Source organism: Aythya ferina, assembly GCF_964211825.1.
Source record: "Aythya ferina genome assembly, chromosome: 27".
Classification (NCBI taxonomy): domain Eukaryota; kingdom Metazoa; phylum Chordata; class Aves; order Anseriformes; family Anatidae; genus Aythya; species Aythya ferina.
In genome coordinates this window covers 13883-34416 of record NC_140310.1, presented here as the reverse complement: position 1 = coordinate 34416, position 20534 = coordinate 13883, and the positions used below count along the sequence as shown (strand labels likewise).

Sequence of the window (20534 nt, the reverse complement as noted above, 5' to 3'; positions counted from 1 at the left end):
TGGAAGCTTTTTTTTGGTGTTTTTGGTGTTTTTTTTTTTAAAGTTATTAAAAACAAGAGAAGATGAGGTTGTATTCAAAGACTACCAAAGTGTATATTTGATATCCACATGCAAAAAAAAAAAAAAAATTATGCATAAATCAAGGACTCTGCATCCTACCTTTAAATAAGGAAACATACAAAGTTTGCTAACGTTTGTGCAAAATATTAATTTGCTAAAATATTTTACATAATCAGTACATGTAAATGTAGAAATCGATAAGATAAAAAAAAAAAAAAACAAAACCCAAGCTGGTTCGTAGGTATTCATCACATTTTAGTAAGAGTTGGAACAGGGTTTTCGGTGTCCCGGTACACATCGCAAAAGGGATTTTTCCACCAGAAGATTAAAAATCCTCTCGCGCGAGCCCGGCGGGGGTTGCTGTAGGCACCTGCTCGCGGGGAACACAACGCCCACGACGTTCGGTCCCTCGGAGGGGTCGGGAGCCGATTGAGCAGCGAGCGTCACGCGTCCCCCCGCGGGGTGAGAGCTTCGGTCACGGTCGTAAGGCAAAAAGACAACTCTGAGAAAACGCTTCGGTACAAAACGATGTAAACGAATAACTTAGAGTGGAAAACCCGGTGTAACAAAAGCGGAGAGATGGACGCTTTATACAAGAGGCTCTTTTAAAACAGACTTGTGCAAAGGCTGGAGACGGAGCCGTCCCCAGAATTCACACGCTTTTGGCTTTTCTTTTTGTACAACGGCTTTTATAATACACTTTTAAACCATTCGGAATGCAAACTAAAACTGCACGCTACTTCCAAGGAAAAAAAGTTTGACAATTGTGCAATTTCCTGCCCCAATTTTAAGTGGCAGTAGTCCCTGCATTTGCTGTGTTTCAAACGTGGATCTTAAGAAACACATATAGAAAGGAGGAAAAGAAGGCAAAAGTTGGCAGACATCCAGCATCTCGTTTTTTGTGATTTTTTTCTCTTTTTTTTTTTTTTTTTTAAACAATGTGGATGACAATTTCATGATTAAAAACGCTTTTTTTTTTTTTCTCTCTCTCTCTTAAATAAATACACTGTATCTGACACTTGCACTGACTTGATCTGGTAATTCTTTGCAGTAAACAAAAGGCTTTGCAGCACTCCTCGCAGCCTCGAGCCCAGCAGCCTTCGGCTTCAGAGTCCTTTTCTCACTGCGTTTCGAAGCCTGCCATGCGGTATCCAGTTTGGTTGGTGATCACGCTCCCGTTCTGCCCCTGGGGTGGCTGAACTCCGTAGTTCGCCCCCATCCACGCTGCCGAAGACTGCGTCTGGCTGTAGGGGAGGAAATCAAAACGTTAGGTGAGGTTTGGACTCGGAGGAAGAACGGACGTGCCCGTGTGAGCCCCGAGTGTTGCCATCCGGGATCTGCACATCATTTCCTGATTTACTCAAGCCCACAACGAGCACGCCTTGGCACCTGATCCAGATTTACCAGGGATATCAAGCACTGGTGCTTCTACAAAAGGGGATGGAAAGGAGTTTCACCCCAAACGCTCAGCCCCATGACAGTGGGAAACTGTTGGGGCTCCCCAGCCCAGCCCCTAGAGGTGCTGGAGAAGCTCACGCGTTCCTGACGTGCAGGAATTAGGGGCAGTCAGAAAGAGGAACACTCAAAATGAAAACAGCAATCAGAATTTGTTGACAGCAGTCCGGAAAGAGGAGGAGAACTCTTCACTGCTCAGCCAGAGCTGAGAGGTTTGCTGCCTCCCAAACAGAACCACTCTACTATCACTCAGAAGCCCACGATTTAGCACAGTGATCTGCATTCACTGCTTCCACCTGAACTGCATTTGATGTCACTGCTCAGAAACATGGCAGCTGTTACCAGCAGCAAAATCAGAGGATTTCACACCCACGGCACATTCCCTGCTTGGCAAGAACACAATTCAACTCCCATCCAAGCTCAAGAACCACTTTGAAAACGCCTTGGCTGGAAAACAGAAATCCCCGTGCTGCTCTCCAAAGGAGAAGAGAGCACACGCTCCCCCGTAGGAAATCCCCATCACCGGGGCCGTGCCCAGTACTCACTTGAAGCCCTGCTGGTTCCACGCCTGCCCGTACATCCCGTACGCCGGGACCTGCCAGCCGTTGGGCATGTACTGACCGATCTGCGCGTTGCCGTACCACTGGCCCCACTGCCCGTACGCCTGCGGGTAGCCGATTTGATTCTGCAAGCACAAACGGCCTCGTATTAAGCAGTGCCCGGGAACGCTGCGATTTACAGCCTCACGACTCATCCCGCCTGCCCCATCTGCCTGCAACTGGAAGCTTGCTAAAAGTCATTCAGAAATGGAAATGCAGATATTTAGTAGGATGTTCCTTCGGTGCACAAACATTTAATTGCTCAAGTTTCAGCCATAAACAAGGCAGTTGTCTCCCAGAGCCTTTCCACAGAGATCCAGGACAGAGGAACGGCACCGTTTACCTTCCTGGCAGAGAAGATAATGCCACATGTGGACAATTACCTGCAAGTTTTCTTAAATTCTGCATCACAATTTTTTAAGAAACAAGATTCCACATCTTCCAAAGGATTTTAAATCCCTGACTGTGCTTCAGAGAAATACTTGAAATAAGCGGTAACACAGAACTCACACGTGCTGCATCATCGAACTAGCAAGCACAAAGGCTTTACAGCCTTTTAACAGGTTTTTATGGGACAAACTTTAAGCTTTTGTCTTTGATATTGGCAGAGAGTTCTGACCTGCTGGACCGGACTGATCATGTCTGGTGTTTCCTTGCCCCAGTAGCACTTCACCACGTGCCCTTCTATAGTTGTTCCGTTGACAGAAACGATGGCGTGTGCAGCGCTCTCGTGAGAATTAAACCTGTTGACACAGAAATCATACCAACATGAACAATTTGGTGAGCAACATCTGGAAGTAAACCCCAGAGAGCCCCACAGCCAGCAGCACGGGTTTAAGTTCTGCTAGAAGAGCAGGCTGGCTGCAGAGACTTTTTTTCATCACCCCCAAAGCGGAAGGACTGCCAGGCTAAGGTCGGTTTTCCTGTCTCAGTGTTGTAACTCGTTCCATTATCACTCAGTAAATAAGTTAAAAAATTTAACAGCACGGAGAGCAAGTCAATAATTATTTATTATCTGGAGCCTTGTCAACTAAGAGATAAGGGTGCTCCCAGAAATGTCACTGAAACTGACTGACTGCCTCAGTAACTCAACTGGAAAATTACAAAAAAAAGGAATAGTCGGGGATCTGTTATGATTAAGGCTACTGCAGCACTGCTAGGGAAGGGCAGAGCAGCATAAACCGGTCCCAGATTTGAGTATCAGCACTGGTAGTCATGGGACTAAGGCCGGGTCTTCCCAACAACCCTTGCCAGCAGAATCACCCTAAGTCAGAAAGCAGGAGTCTTCTGCAAGACACATCTCAGGCAGCAGACAGATGTGGCTACAAGCACACCGGGTTGTTTATAGCCAAGGTTGTTTAGACTGAGTTAAGTTTTTTTTCTTCTGCTCGTGCCAGCAGCTCTCCAAGCCCTAACTCACTCTTCAGACCAGGCTGCAGTCAGAGAACCCTTAATTTTCACGAAGTTCTTCACAGCCTTACCGCACGAAGGAGTATCCTTTATCAGGGAAGACTCGGATTTCCATTATCTGCCCGAACGGAGAGAAGGTCTGGCGCATTAGCTGTTCTGAAGCAACAAGAAGCAGAGCATCAGAATGAGGTGACGGCGGCGTCACTCGGCGTCACACAACGGGACGCCGCGTTTCGGAGACACGATACCTGTCAGTCCCGAAGTCACACCCCCGCAGTACACAGTGCAATTGCTCGGGCTGGACTGATTGACCACGTCGTCGTAAGACAGCTGTTTGGTGTTTGCTGCAAGAGATTTTTTTAGAGAGTTTTTCAGCCGATCGCACACGCGTTATGCAACAACTCTGATCCCAACAGGCCTCCAGGAAGGAGCCAGGCCGCCAGAGCTCGTGACAAATATTTACCAAGGTCAGCACTTTCACTTGGGTATGTCTGGCCGTCTATCTGAACCACAGAGTGGTGAATTAACGTCTCAGACAGACACAGCCTCCAGACCTTTGCTCTATAAAACACAGGGCAACAAGTTCTTCTTAAGCACTGGAGTGTTTACTCATAGGCACAAGACACTGGGCACAACTCGCCAACACCCTGAAAACAAAGGGTGGCACAGGGCAGGAGGGAAGTTTGGTCCCCAGTACGTGACTTCTGGCAACAGCTCCCACGTGGGACAGGCTGCTCGGGACAGGGACAGTGCTGTGAAATTAAATTCACATCACAGGGCTATCTAATAGGTCCGATACACCTCATTTAAAATCTCTCCTGTGGAAATGCTTTAATGCAGCCCTATCTGCTCTCTACCACAGCAGGAAGCCATAAAAATGAGGGAGCAAAGTTAAAAAAAAAAAACAACCAACACAGCCATCTCAGTTGTGCTGACAGACAGCTCCCAAACTAAGCATGCAGAAGCTTGATGGATCCCCCTAGTGGTAACATTAATACAATCACCATCACTTGATTTATTCAGGAGTTTCGGAAGTGTTCAAGAGTTTTTTGCATTTGAGTACCCACTTTCCCTTCTCCCCCCATCTCCAAATGTGTGGATTTCACAGTTTTCCTCCCCATGTGTGTGGTGGGAGGTTTGCAGAAGGCCCAGCTGAACACACTCACATTCGTAGGTACTCTTTGGAGCCGGAGGTTTCCTTGTTGCCCAGTTTGTTCTGATTTGCCTTCCACCGAGCCACTGGCCACCCATCTGCTGAATAGCATTCTCTGCATCCTGCCCACGAGAGAGGGAGGGGAAAAAGAAAAACATTCTTGACATTTCTGCCTTTTGAGATACAGGCACAGGAGTGAAGTCACCACACACCTCCCCTGTCTGACATCTGCAGTTTGCCAAAAGAAACCTTCAAAGAAGGGGTTTTAGGGAGGAGAAGGGGCACTGTTCGGCTTCACGGAGCACATCAAAGGCTGCCTACAGCAGGACCTCTGGTTTCTGAAGTCACACCCCATCCAGCTGACATTTTAGCAAGGTTTCTTCACCAAAACAAGTACCAAAACCTTCAGCTCAGCTGGCAGGCAGTCTTCCAAGCAGGTCGCCTTAACCTCAGGCAGCCCAGATCTTTTGCTATTAACTCATTGCCAATGAACAGCATTTAACACTTTGCCCTAATTCTTTCCAAGAAGACACAGACAGGTCATCCCACCTGATATACCAGAGATGTTCTCTTTGTCATTCCTGTACCTCACTCATTCTGATGTCACTCACCATCAAGGCTGAAACACTGAAGCCATACTAAAGCGCTTCGCCAAACAGACAAAATCATTTGCCCCTCAGCAGGAGGGGAAACAGAAAACAGGGCGAGCTGGGGACCAAAAATTCTCATTCCCTGGAGCAGCTGCTGAAAACCACCACCCACTTTTCAGAGGTGCTCCAGACCGTGCCAAATCTTACCCATTTATTGAAGAAGGAAACGAAGCCATAGCCTTTGGATTTTCCCGTTGCCATGTCCTTAACCACACGCGCATCCCTTAAAAAGCAGAAACAAGAGGCAGTTTAGCACCTTGCGAAGCCAACCTTGCTCAAATGACAACTTGAGTCACATGTACAGCTTATTCTCACGTTTCACCTCTACTAAAGTCAACTGTTTATTGCACCAGCAACACAGTCAAAGCAAATGGCTTCTTTTCTAAACAGAACTTTACTAATGCTTTGCCAGGTAGTAGCAAAATTAAACTTAATTTTGTAAACATGCAAATCAATAGCTTCTCTAACAAACGTATGTACTTTACGACAGTTGGCTCCCGCTTCCAAATGCTTTTACATACTGTTAAGACACAAAGCATGGTCAAAGCAGCTATTCAAAAGAATCACTGAAGCCACGTAGCTGACTAACATTAGCTGAATGGCTCTCTTTAACCATGCAATTTTTAAACTTGCTATTTGCCAACACATTCTACCTACTCATTCAAAATATTAAATAGAAAAAATGAAAAAAGATAGGAATTAAAAGGCATACGTCGCCTGTTAACTGAATTCTTTAATTTTCTCAGGTCAATTCGTTACCCCCTTTTTGGACTGTGGGCAGCTGTAAATTTTGAGAGATTGACATTTTCAGAAATTATTGAAGAAAATAAAACACCGAAACATTTATGTTTTAAACTACATATTACAAATAATTTAAACTGCATTTGTACAACAGCAATCATACAGGACTGATTGGAAACTACAAGATATAAAAAAGCAAAAAGAAAAATAAAATTTAGAAAAGTAAATAAGAAAACTACAACGTTTGTCCACTGTGAACTGTAGCTTGTAGTTAGCCATGGCAATTCTGTCCATTCTTCAGAGACACTCTGCAAAATAACCAGAGCCCTATTATTTGAGATTGAGTTAAAAAGAGAACCCAGCTACAAGAGCTAAACCCCACTCGTGGAACGTCATTCTACAGTGTTTCTCAGGCAATTTGCGTACGAGTTAGCCAAGGGCTGAGATGCTCTCACCTACAGGCCACCCTCTCCTCCCCTCCTTTGCCCCACACATACAGGCAGTAAAGAACAGAAACAAAAACAGAAAACCAGTCAGAAAGTCATGCAATGTAACTTACGGCTGTATAAAATTATACGGGTCAGAGAAACTAGCGTAACATGTGCACAACATTTAGCATTCCAAGACTGGCGAGAAAAGTCACAATGAAGAGAAGGTTCGTTATACTAATTTATTTCTTTTAAGCCTTACATTAACTGCAAATGGTGTATCATCAGCTTATTCTGGTACACATAAGCCCACAGCACTGACACCATCGTTAAGGCCCGAGGAAAATACCTCTTCCAATGCTAGAAACATTATTTCTTTATTTTTTTGTAATACCTCCCCCCTCCCATTGTTTTTTTTTTTTTTTTTTAATAATAAATAAATAAAATAATAATAATAAAATTATTTATTTCCCTTCCTGGGTTAGATCTGAATTTGGGTAGTTTGTTACAAATTGCCTGAGAAGAGCCACTCGGGTACTTTTAGATCGGTTTGCTCTGAATAGCCTAAAGAGGGAGGGGGGGAAAAACTCATCTCTACTTACCCTCAACTGAAAACTTTGAAAATAAGACTTGAGAACAAGTGAAAACATGCGTACAGCAAGCATAAAAGGAAACCACAATGAAAGTGTGCTTTTACAGTGATTAAAAAGTTCAGATGCAAAGAATTACCAAAATTTCTTATGTGCTAATCATGCAGTAGTTCAACCTTGGTTTCATGAAAAAAAAAAGCTCAGTTTAACACCAACAAAAACAATGTTTAAAAAAAATAATCAGGAAATATTCCATTAGCACCACATTTCCAGAAACTAGTCACTGATGAGGAACAAGTCAAGTCAAGTAACTTCATTCGACTGTTTAAGAGACAGTAGCAATATTTATTCCTTCAGGTTAAATTTAAATAAGTAGAAAATGAAGGTCCCTTCTGCTATTTATTTGACCCTCTGGGGGAACAAGAGTTTAGGAGTTAAAATGGGGACGCTTTTTAACTACTCCTCTCGTTTTGGACTGGCAGTTTAAGCCAGGGCAAACTGCAGCTTTCAATTTGTTGGCTTCACAGTGGTGTGCTGAGGGACACAAAATAAAGAGCGCTGCTCACCCTTCCCTGCCACCACCACTGCTAGGGAAGAGAAACCTTGTGCTCTGCAGAGCCCAGTCAGCAGCCCTGCTCCTACACGGCAGCAGCCCTGCATCCAAAAAGCTCTCCTGGAACAAAGGGGAATAGGGATCGTGGAGCAATGTTTGCTATCAGTTCTGCTCCCCCAGGGGATAATCAGAAGTTACTTTTTGCCCCTTGCTCAGGAGGAGTTCTGTTTGGGGAGTATTTGTTTGGTAAAGAAGAACATCTGCTGAGAGTCACCCCGGAACCCTACTGCTGAATAGGTTGGGGCAAATTAGTTCGTAGCTCCACCACATTCACACCAGCGCAGCCAGCTACTGCTCCCTGCCTTGCGTTCTCATTCCAGCAGCAAAGCGCCAGTTTGGATCTACTTCAGAGTCCCTCAAGCCTTCCATCCAGAGCACATTTGGCCGTGAGGATAAATTGACTCTCCTTAAGAGTCTGACCCTCTACATTGCCTAGATGACAGGAGATGGAGTCAAGCTTTACAGTTCTCTGAAGCAAGCGACATTCAGATCTTTTTTTTTTTTTAAAAACCTTATCATAAGAGGAAATCAAGCTGGCATTAAAAGAGTAATACACTGGACTCTGAGGGAAAAACAAAAAAAAAAAAAACAAAAAAACAAACTTACTTCAATTAAATGCTTCACTACACAACACTCCAAAGCACTCTACGTTCTCTTACATCACCATCAAGAAACTTCAATGTCCAGTACAGACAACACTACAAGGAAAATTAATGGTTTACATTTGGAGGATGGAATGAACGAAGTGCTCCTTACTGCTACACCCTGCATACAACAAACCGGCAGGCAGAGACCTGCGGCCACAATTCCCCGTTTGCACCACGTTCGCTTGTTACACCATCGCCCTGCACAACTGATGAGTGCAACTCGGCCAAGCCCTACAGGCTGACACAGCGCCGAACACTTTGAGGCCGCTCGAGCTGCAGCCTTCAGGTGCCACAGGGAGCCTTGCGCTGGAAAGGTTTTTATTTTGGGGGAGTGGGACTTTGAACTGCCAAAAAAACGGATGCTACTGGTGGCCTGCACGCCACGGCTAACAAAAATTCCAAAGCCTCACGAGACGTGAACATGCAAACGGACTCAGTCACAAACTATAAAGCGTGATGCTTGTGTGGTTGCTGAGAGGGCAAGTTAAATGCTTAACCCCACGTTTATCTCTCTTTTTTTTTCCACTGTTGCTTTGCCAAACAATGCAAGGAGTATGAAACCAAAGCAAGTCGTGTGCAACTGTTCTAGGAAAGCAGAATGAGCTACTCTAAAGACATCTCTTTACACATCCTGCTTAACACCCAACCTTTCAGACTCGAGTTGCTGTATGAACAGATGAATGTATATTCCTGCACTCTGTCAACTCTCATTTTTTACTTACTGAAACATGAGGCTGCCTCCATTTAGGAGAGAGAACTTTTAGTTTATTTACCCTCTAAAGTTACTTACGATATTCTTCCAAATGGCGCAAAAGCTGCTTTAATATCTTCAGTTGTGATTTCTGGACTGAGGTCTCCAACAAAGACATGGAAATGGTCTTTTGGGGAAAGAGAAAAAAAAAAAAAGGAGTTTAAAGTTTGAAGAGAACCCCTGAACACACACACACACACAGACACGTACACAGAGTACAGCACTCTCATATAGCATGGATTTCCAGGTCTTAAACGCTACATGAAGACTAGAGTTCACTATGAAACAGAATTTACTACTGCTTGTAACAGATCCACTGCTTGGTAGCACTATACTGTCAGTAACTTTAAGTTAGTGTGACATATGGCATTTACATTTTGTTTTTACAAACTGCTTTTAAGACCAGTCTATTTACCATAAAAGGTCTCAAGCTATTTACTTAATGTGCCACACTACAAGAAAATCTCTCTCTTGGTACGCTAATGTTAAGTTTTGATACGTTACAAGATCATAAACTATATAAAATCTTATCAACTGAAACACCTCACAGTTTCAAGAAATGCAGGTTACAGTCATTCTAGAGCAGGACATACTTTGAACCTTGCTAGACGTCCGATTTAACACCGTAGGTTGTGAAGAACAAATCAAAAAAATACCTTGCATTGCAACAGTTTGCTGTTAAAGAATTTGAGTTCTCAAAAGCCCCGAGTTTTGGTTGCCCAGCCATTACACCATGTGAATCCACGTGAATTCAATGTGTGTGAATCCATGTGCAAGTGAACTAAGACTGAAGGCAACAGAACGGAAAGAGTAATCCCTTCAATTTGTATCAGATCCATTAGAAACACACACCAAAGAGAAACAAAAATCCTGCATCTGAGTTCCTCCACTACGACCAAACAATCCATCATGCACCATCTTAGAGCAATACACAGACTTTTGTACTTTATTTGCACTGCAGCAGGTAAGAAACTTTCAAGGCTGCTGGGATGCTGATGGAGTTTAACCCCACTTGGCTCCAGGAATTCAAAGCTTGCTGAGAAAAACAGCGCTAGCTACACTTGCCACGAGTGGGTAATGAAGAAGCCCCATTTGGGAAGAAGTTTACACGTTCCCAAGGAGTCTGTCTGAAGCAGTGCATACTGCAGTGTTAAAATGAGCCAAGTATTCTGCCTCAATAGCAGAGGAAAAGGTGTATTTTTTAAATTATTTTTTTTTGTTGTTGTTTTATACACATATATATTTATTTCTTTTTAATTTCACAGTTGCAATCCTACAAAACACCTGAACACCAGCACCAGAATTAAATAGTGAACACTAAGCTGCTTTCTGATGCCACAGGGAAACGAAAGGGAAGTCTCTTCATAAAAAAAAATATGAAATAATGATGAACAAAACCCCACACACAGCTCCAGGTGGTTAGTGAATACCCTCGAGAGATTTCATTTTATGTTTAAGAAGACACAATTACCTTGCGAACGCAGTGTGTTGACAACGGTACTACCTGATGACAAAGATTAGATTTGTTCTTAAGTTCATTAACACAAACACATTAAATAATATCTTAGGATTACGATCAAAACATTACTGCACAGAACCGCACGATGCTTACTGCTTATGTTTAAAAGCTACTGCTACGAATCAGGCAACAACTCGATGTGTAAGCAACACTTACTGCTCGTATCTTTCTTCTGGCTGCTGGGGGTTGTTGCCCAGTTCACTTTCACCTCCTGCAAACATCAATTGTCCAGGTTAGACCACAGCAATCACCACCGAGCACAGACACCACCAGCATTTAATTCTGATGCTACAGATGTGCAAGATTCAGGGGAAAGCTTAAGCTGAAGGTGTTTTTTTTGGGGGGAGGGCTTGTTCTTCTAAACTGCATCCTGCTAGCTAAAAGCACAGCAGGTGAGCGTGCCTTGCCTAAATATTTTGGCTGGGTGCGAGTGTTTTTTTTTCAGGGATGAGGAGAAAGGGATGTTGTCCAGGTAAGGCCAGTGCAGTTAAAATATTCTTTATGGCTGCTGTCCCCGAGCCCTCCCCAATCCTACATTCCCACTTGATTCTGAATTCTTCCTACAACAGCCAAAAAGGCTTTTCTGGTCAGCCACGCTGAGGCCGCTGTTCAAACCAAGTGCCTAACGCCTGCAGTGCATCCGCCTGGCCTCGCATGGGGTTTCTCCCCCACAATCTGAGGTACAGCCTGTGTTTTCCAGCTCCAACTCACCCTGTAGACATGACAGCTTACCTTACCCATTATCTTCCGGCCATTCATAGCAGCGAGCGCTGCAGCCGCGTGGCGATGCTCGTAGAACTCCACGAAACAATAGGGATCGTTTCCAGCTGTCTGGTAGAAAAGAAAAAAAAAAGATTTCTGATCAAAACCTCTTCAAGCTGTAGTCTCGCTATTATTCTCAGCCCCTTACTTATTAAATCTGAACACCTAACTCATCTGATCCAAACACGAACAGTGCTCCAGGAGGTTTTGGTTTAAGTAAAAAGGTTTAAGGATGGCCCAAAAGGACTTTTTGAACCTAATTCCGAATATCCCCATGGATTAACCTGCTTAGTCCCTTTCAAAATGCCACCCCCCCCCTTATATTATACCAGAAATTGGGCCAAAACTACGTGACTGTGACCTCCACCTTTATTACATCCCCTTAAGGTGGTCACACTGTATTTCCAGGAGAATTCTGAAATACTCGAAGACCCAAAGCCATCTGCTCTAACGAGCACGGAAATAATTAGGCAAAGGCTCTTACATCCATGATCATTTTGCAGTTTTTGCATGGTCCAATCTGGCTGAACAGCTGGAGGATGAGAGCTTCGGTCACATCTCTTGACAGGTTCCCCACATATCTACAGAACCAAATAAAAGGTTAGAAGTGCAGGTGCAAAAGCAGGGGGAGGCAGAGAAGAGGGATTTTAAGCAGAAAAACTGAAATGCAAGCAGTCAAGACCCTTGTCAGGTCACCACCAACTCCGACTCTCCCCAGAGAGAGATTTGGCATCTGAAGCAGCAGTAGGAACGCGGCCACTGGGACACCAGGGGACAAAAGCCACGTAACGGAGCAAATACCGCTGAAAGTTGTCCCTCAAACACCCAGCCCCACCAGGTTGGCCTGTGAAAATGAGGCGTACAGCGAGTCAGGGAACAACAGGCAGAAATGGGTCACTTAAGGCAGGCAGCAACAGCCTGCACCCTCGGTCCCACCAAAAGTCTGCGGTCCTAAAATGCTACCCTGGTGCAGAGCCAAGCAGAAAGCCCCATAGGGACACCCAACGACCTCATTTCCACGCGTAAAAATGGTTACAACCACCACGTGCAGCCATCGTTCAGTAAGCACCACTTCCCCAGCCACCCTAACAGCTAAATCTGGTGTTCAGCGAGTGTTTTACACAATGTTTAGGCAGCTCCTTTTAAAAAAAAACTTCTGAAAGCCCTGAAACAACCAAGGGTGACTGTGCTAAGTGAGGGCATTCCCTCATCTTCCTTCATTTGAAAGGATCAGCCTTACGGAGCACAAATTCACCCCCTCACCTTGCTTTGGGATTTTTACAACACTTTTGCACTCTCTGCAAGGAAACGTAAATCCACAGGGATTATTTTTATTTTTTTAATCCCAAATCACGGGATTTTTTAAGCAAGCATGCGGAGAAGCAGGCAGAAACCTCAGCAGCACCTTCCCCCAGAGGAACGCCGTGTGGCCAAGCACGGCCTCTGCGGGGAGCGCCTCAGCCACACCATGGCCCAAACCCTGCCAGCAAACCTCGAGGGGAGCAACTATTTCAGGGACGAGCCAGAGCTGCACTCCACTTTAAGCAGCTACATGCTCCAAACTTCATCAATATCAGCTCTTTGAGGCACGAGGAGGGTTTAGTGCACTGTCCTTAGGACAATGAACCCCGTGCTTGATAATGAGCAGGGCTTCTTCTCTCTCCTTAAATATTATCGCAATTAGGATTAATAAATAAGCCCAGGCACTGAGCAACGACCCTCCCACGTGACTTCCCGGGTTTATGAACAGTTTACTTATCACTGCAAGTTTCCAGACACGGTGTCTGCACCCTGACCTTTGCGCCAACGCTGGATTTTCACTTTGATAACCAGACCTTGTATTAAGCACTCCCTGCCCGCAGGTTAGATTTGGCTGGAAAACGTGGGATTTCGGTAAAAGGTCCCTGAGAGTCCCACAAATCTCTCCAGACCATTCAAAATGTGTTCATAAAGTGCAGCAACATATGTGCACGCTGATTATACACGATCTGTGTGATTACACACCAGATATCAACCTGCTTCTGTGCAGCACACACCCGGACACTGCCCTGCATGAATTTTCCAAGAAGTGAGCCGGGTGATGCTCCACCTGGAGCAGAGATCTTCGGAGAGAGAGGCTCGTCACCTCCTGCACCCTCTTACCCCTGTTTTCTGCTAATTGGATTCTCAGGAGCGAGCCAGGTGCTGCTTTTCTCTGCAGATGAAGGATCCAGGGCACCCTACACACGACTCAGGGTGTGTAGATCACCACGTGTCTTCTTGAAAAGCACTGCTGAACTGTTAGCACTTCCTGATCTTTTTAGGTGCACAGAGTAAATCAGGTACACAAACTCAAGACGCATGTAAAGTACAAACAAGAGCTCTCTGTCAAGTCCAAAAACGCTGTCTGCCTTGTAGCTGCTCTTCAGATTCATCATCTCTGCTGTTGGAGAGCGACTTTTGAGGATGGTAAGCAGCCACGTGAAGGGAGCCCCTTCTCCAGGAAATCATTTACACAAGCAACACAGCTCCCAACGTTCACCAGCACATCAAGGCTCTCCCTTCAAGGAACAGGTTACAGGGACATCACAAGAACAAGGCCTTATTTCCAACAGCATCTGGAAACTGTTCCAGAAAAACTGCTTAAATATGCTAAGGGAACTCAAAAAACACGTCTGTGGATACCCAGCTGATCCTTGCCTCACAACACACCAAAACTCTACAAGGGAGCAGCAAAACCCACATCCAGATGGGATTTCTGTAGCACTACCTCCAGAAATCCTGGTGCGAGCAAATATTTAGCACCCGCTTCAAACCTGAGCCGGAATTCTGCAGCATTTTCCTTCCCTCAAGCTGCTCGCTCTCAACCCAAGCTGCAAACCCCACAAAAAACCCTCTGCCCGACACGGGGATGCTGCTTGAAGCAGGTCAGGGGAACGTAGCTCCCATCACGTCGCCCAACGGGGAGCTCTGCAGCTCCAAAAGCCGCCCGTGGCTGTGCACCACGCCGCACGTGCTCCACCACAGGCAATTCCCTCCCTCCAGCACGAGCTGTGAGCCGCCGAGACCACCGCAGGCAACAACTTCACGGGGACGGAGGAGGGAAAACAGTGCTCTAAATAAACACACCGGCATGCCTGTGTCTGACCCATGTTTGTAGATGCTAAGAATAGTTTGGAGGCGCGAACCAGGACACGTGGAGGCAAACACAGGTTTACCACTGAGGAAAGCCCGGAGCTGAGGAGCTGGCCTAAGTCACGTAAGAGCCTTGTTTTCCTCCAGGTACTCAGCCAAGCCATGTAGCAGCCCTCGGGATAGCTGCGGCCGTTGTCCAAGGGTGAAACTTTCCCCTCAGCTTGGCAAGAGCCTCTCTCCCTCCTCGTTCATCCCGCCAACGTGAAACAAAGCTCACGGTGGTAGCTGGTACACTGATGGAACAGAAAGGCTGGTGAGCCTGTGATTTTACCAAATCCTAGGTTAATTAAGGGAAACTGCTCCAGGTAAAGCTGCCAGGGGAAGGAGGGAAGCCCACCCCTCTGTCTGCACCAAACACCTTTCAAACCCAGCCAGCCACAGGAGCAGCAGCTGACCAAAAGCCTGACTGACAGTGACGGGCATCAGCTGCACAAACACCACCAGCAAAAACTCATTGTGATTAAAAAAAATAATAATAATATTTAGGGTGCTTATCAAGGCGAGGAGCTGCCCCCCAGCTACAAGCAGCTCCCCGGGAACCAAGAGGCTCGCAGCGTGCTTTAGGGGCACTTGGCCAGGAGCCGATTTGGGGCTCCGCGGGGTTTTTCCCTCAAGCTCCTGAGCACCTCGCTGCTGGGCGAGCACCTTCCAGGCCGGGGCTGCCTCCTCGCTGACCGATGCTCGGAGCTGCTGAGGAGGGGAAGGGGAAGGGGGGCTGCGAAGGGCTGAGGCCCCAAGGGAATGGGGCGGGGGGCACGGCTGGGCCCTGAGGGGTCGGGGCCGGCTGCCCTGAGGCCCGAACCAGGGTGGGAGCAGCCGCCGGGCCCCTCGATGTGGCGGAGGAGCCGTGAGGGGAGGTGAGGAGAGCGCCCGGGGCCTCCCCCTCCCCGCCGAGCCGGGAACAAAAGGGCGGCGGCGGCAGCGGCGGCGTCGCCCCCTCCCCACTCACAGGGTTTTGGGCATTTCATCCTCCATGCCGGCTCCTCCTCCTCCTCCGCCGGCCAGCCCCGGCTCTTCAGGCCCGAAGCCGGCCCCCTCAGCGCCTCACGGCAGCCCCGAGCGCCGCCGGCCCCGCCGCGCCCAGGAAGCCCGGGGGTCCTCACAAGATGGCGGCGGGCGGCCGAAGGGGGCCCGGCCGGCCGAGGGGGGGCGGCAGCGCGCATGCGCCGCCGGGGCTGGGCCAATAGCGCTCGCCTCTCCCCCCTCCCCTCCCCGGCGGCGGCGCAGGCGCACGAGCGCCCCGCGCCACCTCAGCGTGCGCGTGCGCGCGGGGAAGAGACGTGAGGGGGGATAAAAAGGGAGGGGGGGAGGCGGCGGTTGTGCGCATGCGCTTTGCTCCCGGTTCCCGTTTAATTGTGGGGTTATTGCTGGTTTTTATGTCCCCGTCTCGGTGTTACGAGGTTAAAAAGTGTTCCTGCGTCTCCCTTAGGCGATAAAAATAATTAAAAAGATAAAATAAAGTAGAAAAAGAAAGGGATAAAAGAGGGGTGCGCCGCCCGGGAATCGAACCCGGGTCGCAAGAATGGGAATCTTGCATGATACCACTACACCAGCGGCGCGGCTGCTGCCCGGTCCCCGCCCCGCCGCCTTTAACCCTGCTTCGCCCCGCCTCGGCCCCACGGCTCGGCCCGGCCCGGCCCGGCCCCGCGCAGCGCCATGCCGGCCGCCAGCCTCCTGCTGCTCCTCGCCGCCCTCTCCCCGGCCGCCCTGGGCCGAGGGGAGCAGCGCGGTGCCCCCGGGAGGATCGGTAACGGCGGGGTTGGGGGGCCGGGAGGGGATCCTGAGGGGGCTCCGCGCTGCCTTCCTCATCCTCCTCCCCCTCCTCCTCATGGTTCCTCTTCCTCACAGCCGTGGTCGGCGGCGGCATCGGGGGCACGGCGGCGGCTTATTTCCTCCGGGAGAAGTTCGGGAGAGGCGTCCGGATCGAGGTGCTGGAGAGGGAGGCGGTGGGAGGCCGCCTGGCCACGCTGGAGGTGGAGGGAGAGGGCTACGAGGCGGGGGGCTCGGTCCTGCACCCCCTCAACCTGCACATGAAGCACTTCGTCAAGGAGCTGGGTGAGCCAGGGCGAAGCTTTGTTATTTTCCCCCTCCCTGACCCTAAAAATCCCCCTCATGAAGCTCCCCGGCAATTCCACACGCTCGTCTGAGGCAGGTGGGGCCCCTTTTACTGGGGGGCTGCAAGTAAACAAACTCCTTCCCTTCTTTATAACAGCTCCGGGACCAAATCATAACATCCAGCTGAAGCTAAAATCCCCTCAGGAAGCTGAAATCCTCTCAGGAAGCTAAAATCCAAGCCCTGAAATTCCAACCTCACTAAATAACCTTTTTTTTCCCACCCCTTTTCTCAAGGTCTCTCCGCTGCCCCCGTCTCCAGCGGCCTCGCGGGCATTTACAACGGAGAGGAGTTCGTCTTCGAGGAGAGCAGCTGGTACATCATCAACGTCCTCAAGCTCCTCTGGCACTACGGCTTCAACCCCCTGCGAATGTACATGTGGGTGGAGGACATCCTGGACAAGTTCATGCGGTAAGGAGGCCACCTCGGTGGCTGGAAGCCATGTGCTGAGCGCTGGACGTTACTTACGAGTGGCAGGAGCGTTAGGGAGGACAAGGTTCCTGGCTGATGGCATGGATGCAGTGCCTGCCGAGTTGCAAAAATGGGTGAAATCGTCCCGTTGGCGCTGAGAAACAAGGCTCTGGTTGCTCTCTTTCTGTTGGTAATCTTTTCCCGAGGAGGAAGATTGAGGTAAGTCCTGTAATCTTAAAGGAGATGAGGCAACGTGCTGCCGGCAGAAACGTGGGTTGGGGATCAGACGTTCCATGGCTCTGGCACCTGGGTGCTAAAGGTCGTTGAATTTGTAGCAGTGCACAACGTGCTTTGGTTAGGAAAGGTGAGCGGATTGAAAATGGGCTCTCCTTAGACCTGTTACCACTTAGGCTAGGTCATGGCTGGAAGTATGAGCCCTGCTGCTCCCTTCAAAGGCTCTCGGGAGCCCTACCCCAGGAGGCACCGTGAGATTCTTTTCATTTTCCAAGGGCAGCAGATAATTAACAGCAACTGAACGCTTGAATTCTGTTTCCACGATAAGAGCTCCTTGGCTGGTGCACGTGTTGTGCAGCTGGTGCGAGCGCATTTCCTTTTCTCCCGTTAAAGGATCTATCGCTACCAGACGTACGACTACACCTTCAGCAGCAACGAGCGGCTCCTTCATGCCCTCGGAGGGAACGATTTCACCCAGATGCTGAACCAAACCATCGATGAAGCCATGCAGAAGGCCAGCTTCTCCCACAAGTTCATAAACGAGGTGGTTTGCCCGACCATGAGAGTCAATTACGGGCAAGGTGTCAACATAAACGGGTTTGTAGGTGGGTGTTTCGAGGTCCTCCCCCTGGGAAAAGGGGCACACGGGACGGAATGATGTCCTGGTGACCTTGTGCTCTTCATACCTTGTGTGTTGGGGTTCCTGCTTCCTGGGCTGGGCTGGCAGCAACCCATTTATTTATTTCCTATCGCAGAACGATTCCTTCCGCTGCCCTCCCTGGCTGGGTTACTGGGTTACTCTGGCAAATGAGCAATCGCTTGCTAAGTGACCTACTTAGCCCTGTCATTAAGCAAGCTCTGTGTCCCGATGGGACACCGTTTCCTTTAATTTTCCACTTGCTGCCTCAAGCATTTCCCTACAGACTGGTGCTGGATAAGTAGTGCTAATGATCGTGGTTTCCTTGTAGGTGCTGTCTCTCTGGCAGGGGCAGAATCGGGCCTTTGGTCGGTAAAAGGGGGAAACAAACTCGTCTGCACTGGCCTCATCTACGCCTCGAAAGCAGAAGTTATCTCCGGAACGGTTTTGTCCATAGAGCCCAAAACCAGACCCAGATCCACAGGTGAGTTGCATTTGTTTGCCTTTCTTTGGTCTTTTAAAATGAAAAAGCTGGGCTCTCTTCAAAGCCAGAGATCACCATCTGAGCGTGTAATACTTCAAAAAGCTTCAGCTGACAACAAAGCGTAATAAACCCCAGTGGGATGGGATTCAAAAGTGGGAAGGACGCTGGGATTTCCCCCAGCGGTGAAACGGGATGACTGAGCTCTTCTCTCCTCCCCAGGGGACCCCGTGAAGCTCTACCAGGTCACCTACAACACGACGGCGGGGGTGACGGGGGACACGTACGACATTGTCGTCATCGCTGCTCCGCTGAACCGCAGGATGGCCAACATCACCTTCAAGAACTTCAACCCTCCCGTCCCCGAGTTCTCCAGCCCATACCACCAGACCGTGGCGACCTTGGTGCACGGGCGCTTAAACGCCTCCTTCTTCGGTTACCAGGACCCTTCCGCCTTTCGTTTTGGTGCCATTTTCACCACGGAGAATCCCAAACTCTTCATCAACAGCTTAGGGGTGGTGTCTCCGGTGGAAAAAAAGGGCGAGGAAGGAAAGCTGCCCCTGCAGTCGGCCGTCTGGAAGGTGTTTTCCAAGGAAGTGCTCACCAAAGAGCAGCTCAACTTGCTCTTCTCCTCCTACGACTCGGTCAAGGTGAAGAAGTGGCTGGCGTACCCTCACTACAGCCCCCCGGAGCCGTTACCCCCGATCATCCTCCACGAGCAGCTCTACTACCTCAACGGCATCGAGTGGGCCGCCAGCGCCATGGAGATGAGCGCCATCGCGGCCAAGAACGCGGCGCTGCTCGCCTACCACCGCTGGTACGGCAACGCCGACAAGATCGACCAGGAGGACTTGCACGAGAAGCTGAAGACGGAGCTCTGAGCCCGAGGAGCGCCTCGCTCGGACCTGAGGCCATCCAGCTGCCTCTGCTCGATTGGAGTGGTAATTAAAAGGTGGCAGGCGCTTTAAACGAGCGCTCTCATGCAAAACACTCGCTCTGCCCCCAAGCTGTAAATGCCACGTTGACCCTAAAGTGTCCTTCTCGATGAGGAGCCTGCCCAACCCCAGATCTGCATCGCTGTGCTCAGCTGAGCCCCCCCCAGACCTGTGTGTGTCGATTTCCTTCAGTTGGGGGAAAAAAAATCAACGTCTTGGCCCTGAACTTTTCTGCCTGGACCTTTTTTTTTTTTTGGGGATCTATCAAGTAGTTAGCTCTTGGGGTGGGCCTGGTGCAGTGGAAATCGTGGCTTCGTTTTTAGCTTTTAATTTGCGTCCAGAAGTACCGTGAGCTGGGGGGGGGGGAGATGGGTCTGCTTCTAGCTAAGGGAGTTGGGGGAGTTGCCAAAATGGGTGGGAAGCAGGCAAAATGCCCACTTTTTGTCAAGGTTTAGCTGCCTACAGCAGGGCCCCGCTTGGTTTTAGCAGCTCAACTTTTCGGGAGAAGCCTTTCTGTCCCCTTGACCGTACCTAACGCTGCTGCGACACCTCAACCACATCCAACTATGCAGAAAGCACCGGGTTGTCATTAAAATAAAATTAATGTGACGGTTCGGAGGGAGCTGGAGGCGTCGCCTGGAGCTCTGTCTGGGTTGTGTTGCGCTCTCACAGAGCTGCTACCGGGCCTTCATCAGCCACGTAGCGGTGTAGTCATCCTCAGCGAGTGCTGCAGGGATGAGAACTGAAGGAATACTGTCGGTGCTAGCGGCTAATCCCAGCTTTCTGGACAGGAACTCCTCCCTGATGGAGAACAAGTTAATTAATTGCCTGTTAGTTAGCTGCAGGGGCAAGGCTGCGCTCACCTGGAGAGCTCAGGCTCAGCAGCAGGCCACCACGAGCACTGTCTCATGCTAGGAGTGATGAATTTAGCTAATTAAAGCTAAATTGCAGGACAAAAAGGCAGCTGTACGCTTGTAAACCTGCCTACTACCAGAGGAATTCAGCTGGGGTCGCATTTATTGCGTCCAAGTTGCTGCTTCTGTCCCTGCTTTTCTCCTTTCGCGCTGTTTGAAGGCTTCCAGCTTCTGGAAGCCACCCTGTGGAGGGGCTAGAAAGCAAACTAAATATTTATACTCGTCTATATGATGGGTACCTAAATATTTATGGGTTA

The 20534-nt window shown here is 48.8% G+C and overlaps 2 protein-coding genes across 6 annotated transcripts; one reads left to right on the top strand and one right to left on the bottom strand.

Moving 5' to 3' along the window:
- Positions 1-294: 294 nt before the first annotated feature.
- TIA1 (TIA1 cytotoxic granule associated RNA binding protein) lies at positions 295-15710 on the bottom strand. 5 transcript variants are annotated; one of them, XM_084499206.1, is made up of 13 exons: positions 15502-15687; positions 11863-11959; positions 11349-11447; positions 10773-10827; positions 10569-10601; positions 9137-9224; positions 5475-5550; positions 4691-4799; positions 3773-3868; positions 3596-3680; positions 2734-2857; positions 2061-2200; positions 295-1304 (listed from the first exon to the last, which is right to left on the bottom strand). In XM_084499206.1, exons 1-13 carry the CDS (start codon positions 15525-15527, stop codon positions 1181-1183), a joined length of 1152 nt encoding a protein of 383 aa, XP_084355332.1. In that variant the 5' UTR covers positions 15528-15687; the 3' UTR covers positions 295-1180. The 5 variants fall into 5 exon arrangements, with proteins under 5 accessions (XP_084355332.1, XP_084355333.1, XP_084355335.1 ...); XM_084499207.1 differs by lacking the exon at positions 10569-10601 and having other exon boundaries at positions 15502-15686; XM_084499209.1 differs by lacking the exons at positions 9137-9224; positions 10569-10601; positions 10773-10827; ... (1 more) ...; positions 11863-11959; positions 15502-15687 and adding an exon at positions 8306-8387.
- Positions 15711-16141: 431 nt separating this feature from the next.
- PCYOX1 (prenylcysteine oxidase 1) lies at positions 16142-19589 on the top strand. Its single transcript, XM_084499205.1, has 6 exons — positions 16142-16299; positions 16401-16607; positions 16902-17076; positions 17704-17915; positions 18279-18431; positions 18651-19589. The coding sequence occupies exons 1-6, from the start codon at positions 16209-16211 to the stop codon at positions 19307-19309; spliced, it is 1497 nt and encodes a 498-aa protein (XP_084355331.1). The 5' UTR covers positions 16142-16208; the 3' UTR covers positions 19310-19589.
- Positions 19590-20534: the final 945 nt, after the last annotated feature.

What these genes read in the sequence shown, in the direction of transcription:
- TIA1 (XM_084499206.1), bottom strand. Translation starts at nt 15,527, where the DNA reads ATGGAGGATGAAATGCCCAAAACCCT. An exon ending in ACTGCAAAATGATCATGGAT is followed by an intron (nt 11,448 to 11,862) that starts GTAAGAGCCTTT and finishes CTTTTCTACCAG; the next exon opens with ACAGCTGGAAACGATCCCTA. An exon ending in TGATCAGTCCGGTCCAGCAG is followed by an intron (nt 2,201 to 2,733) that starts GTCAGAACTCTC and finishes TTGTGCTTGCAG; the next exon opens with AATCAAATCGGCTACCCGCA.
- PCYOX1 (XM_084499205.1), top strand. Translation starts at nt 16,209, where the DNA reads ATGCCGGCCGCCAGCCTCCTGCTGCTCCTCGCCGCCCTCTCCCCGGCC. An exon ending in CAACATAAACGGGTTTGTAG is followed by an intron (nt 17,916 to 18,278) that starts GTGGGTGTTTCG and finishes GTTTCCTTGTAG; the next exon opens with GTGCTGTCTCTCTGGCAGGG. An exon ending in AACCAGACCCAGATCCACAG is followed by an intron (nt 18,432 to 18,650) that starts GTGAGTTGCATT and finishes TCTCCTCCCCAG; the next exon opens with GGGACCCCGTGAAGCTCTAC.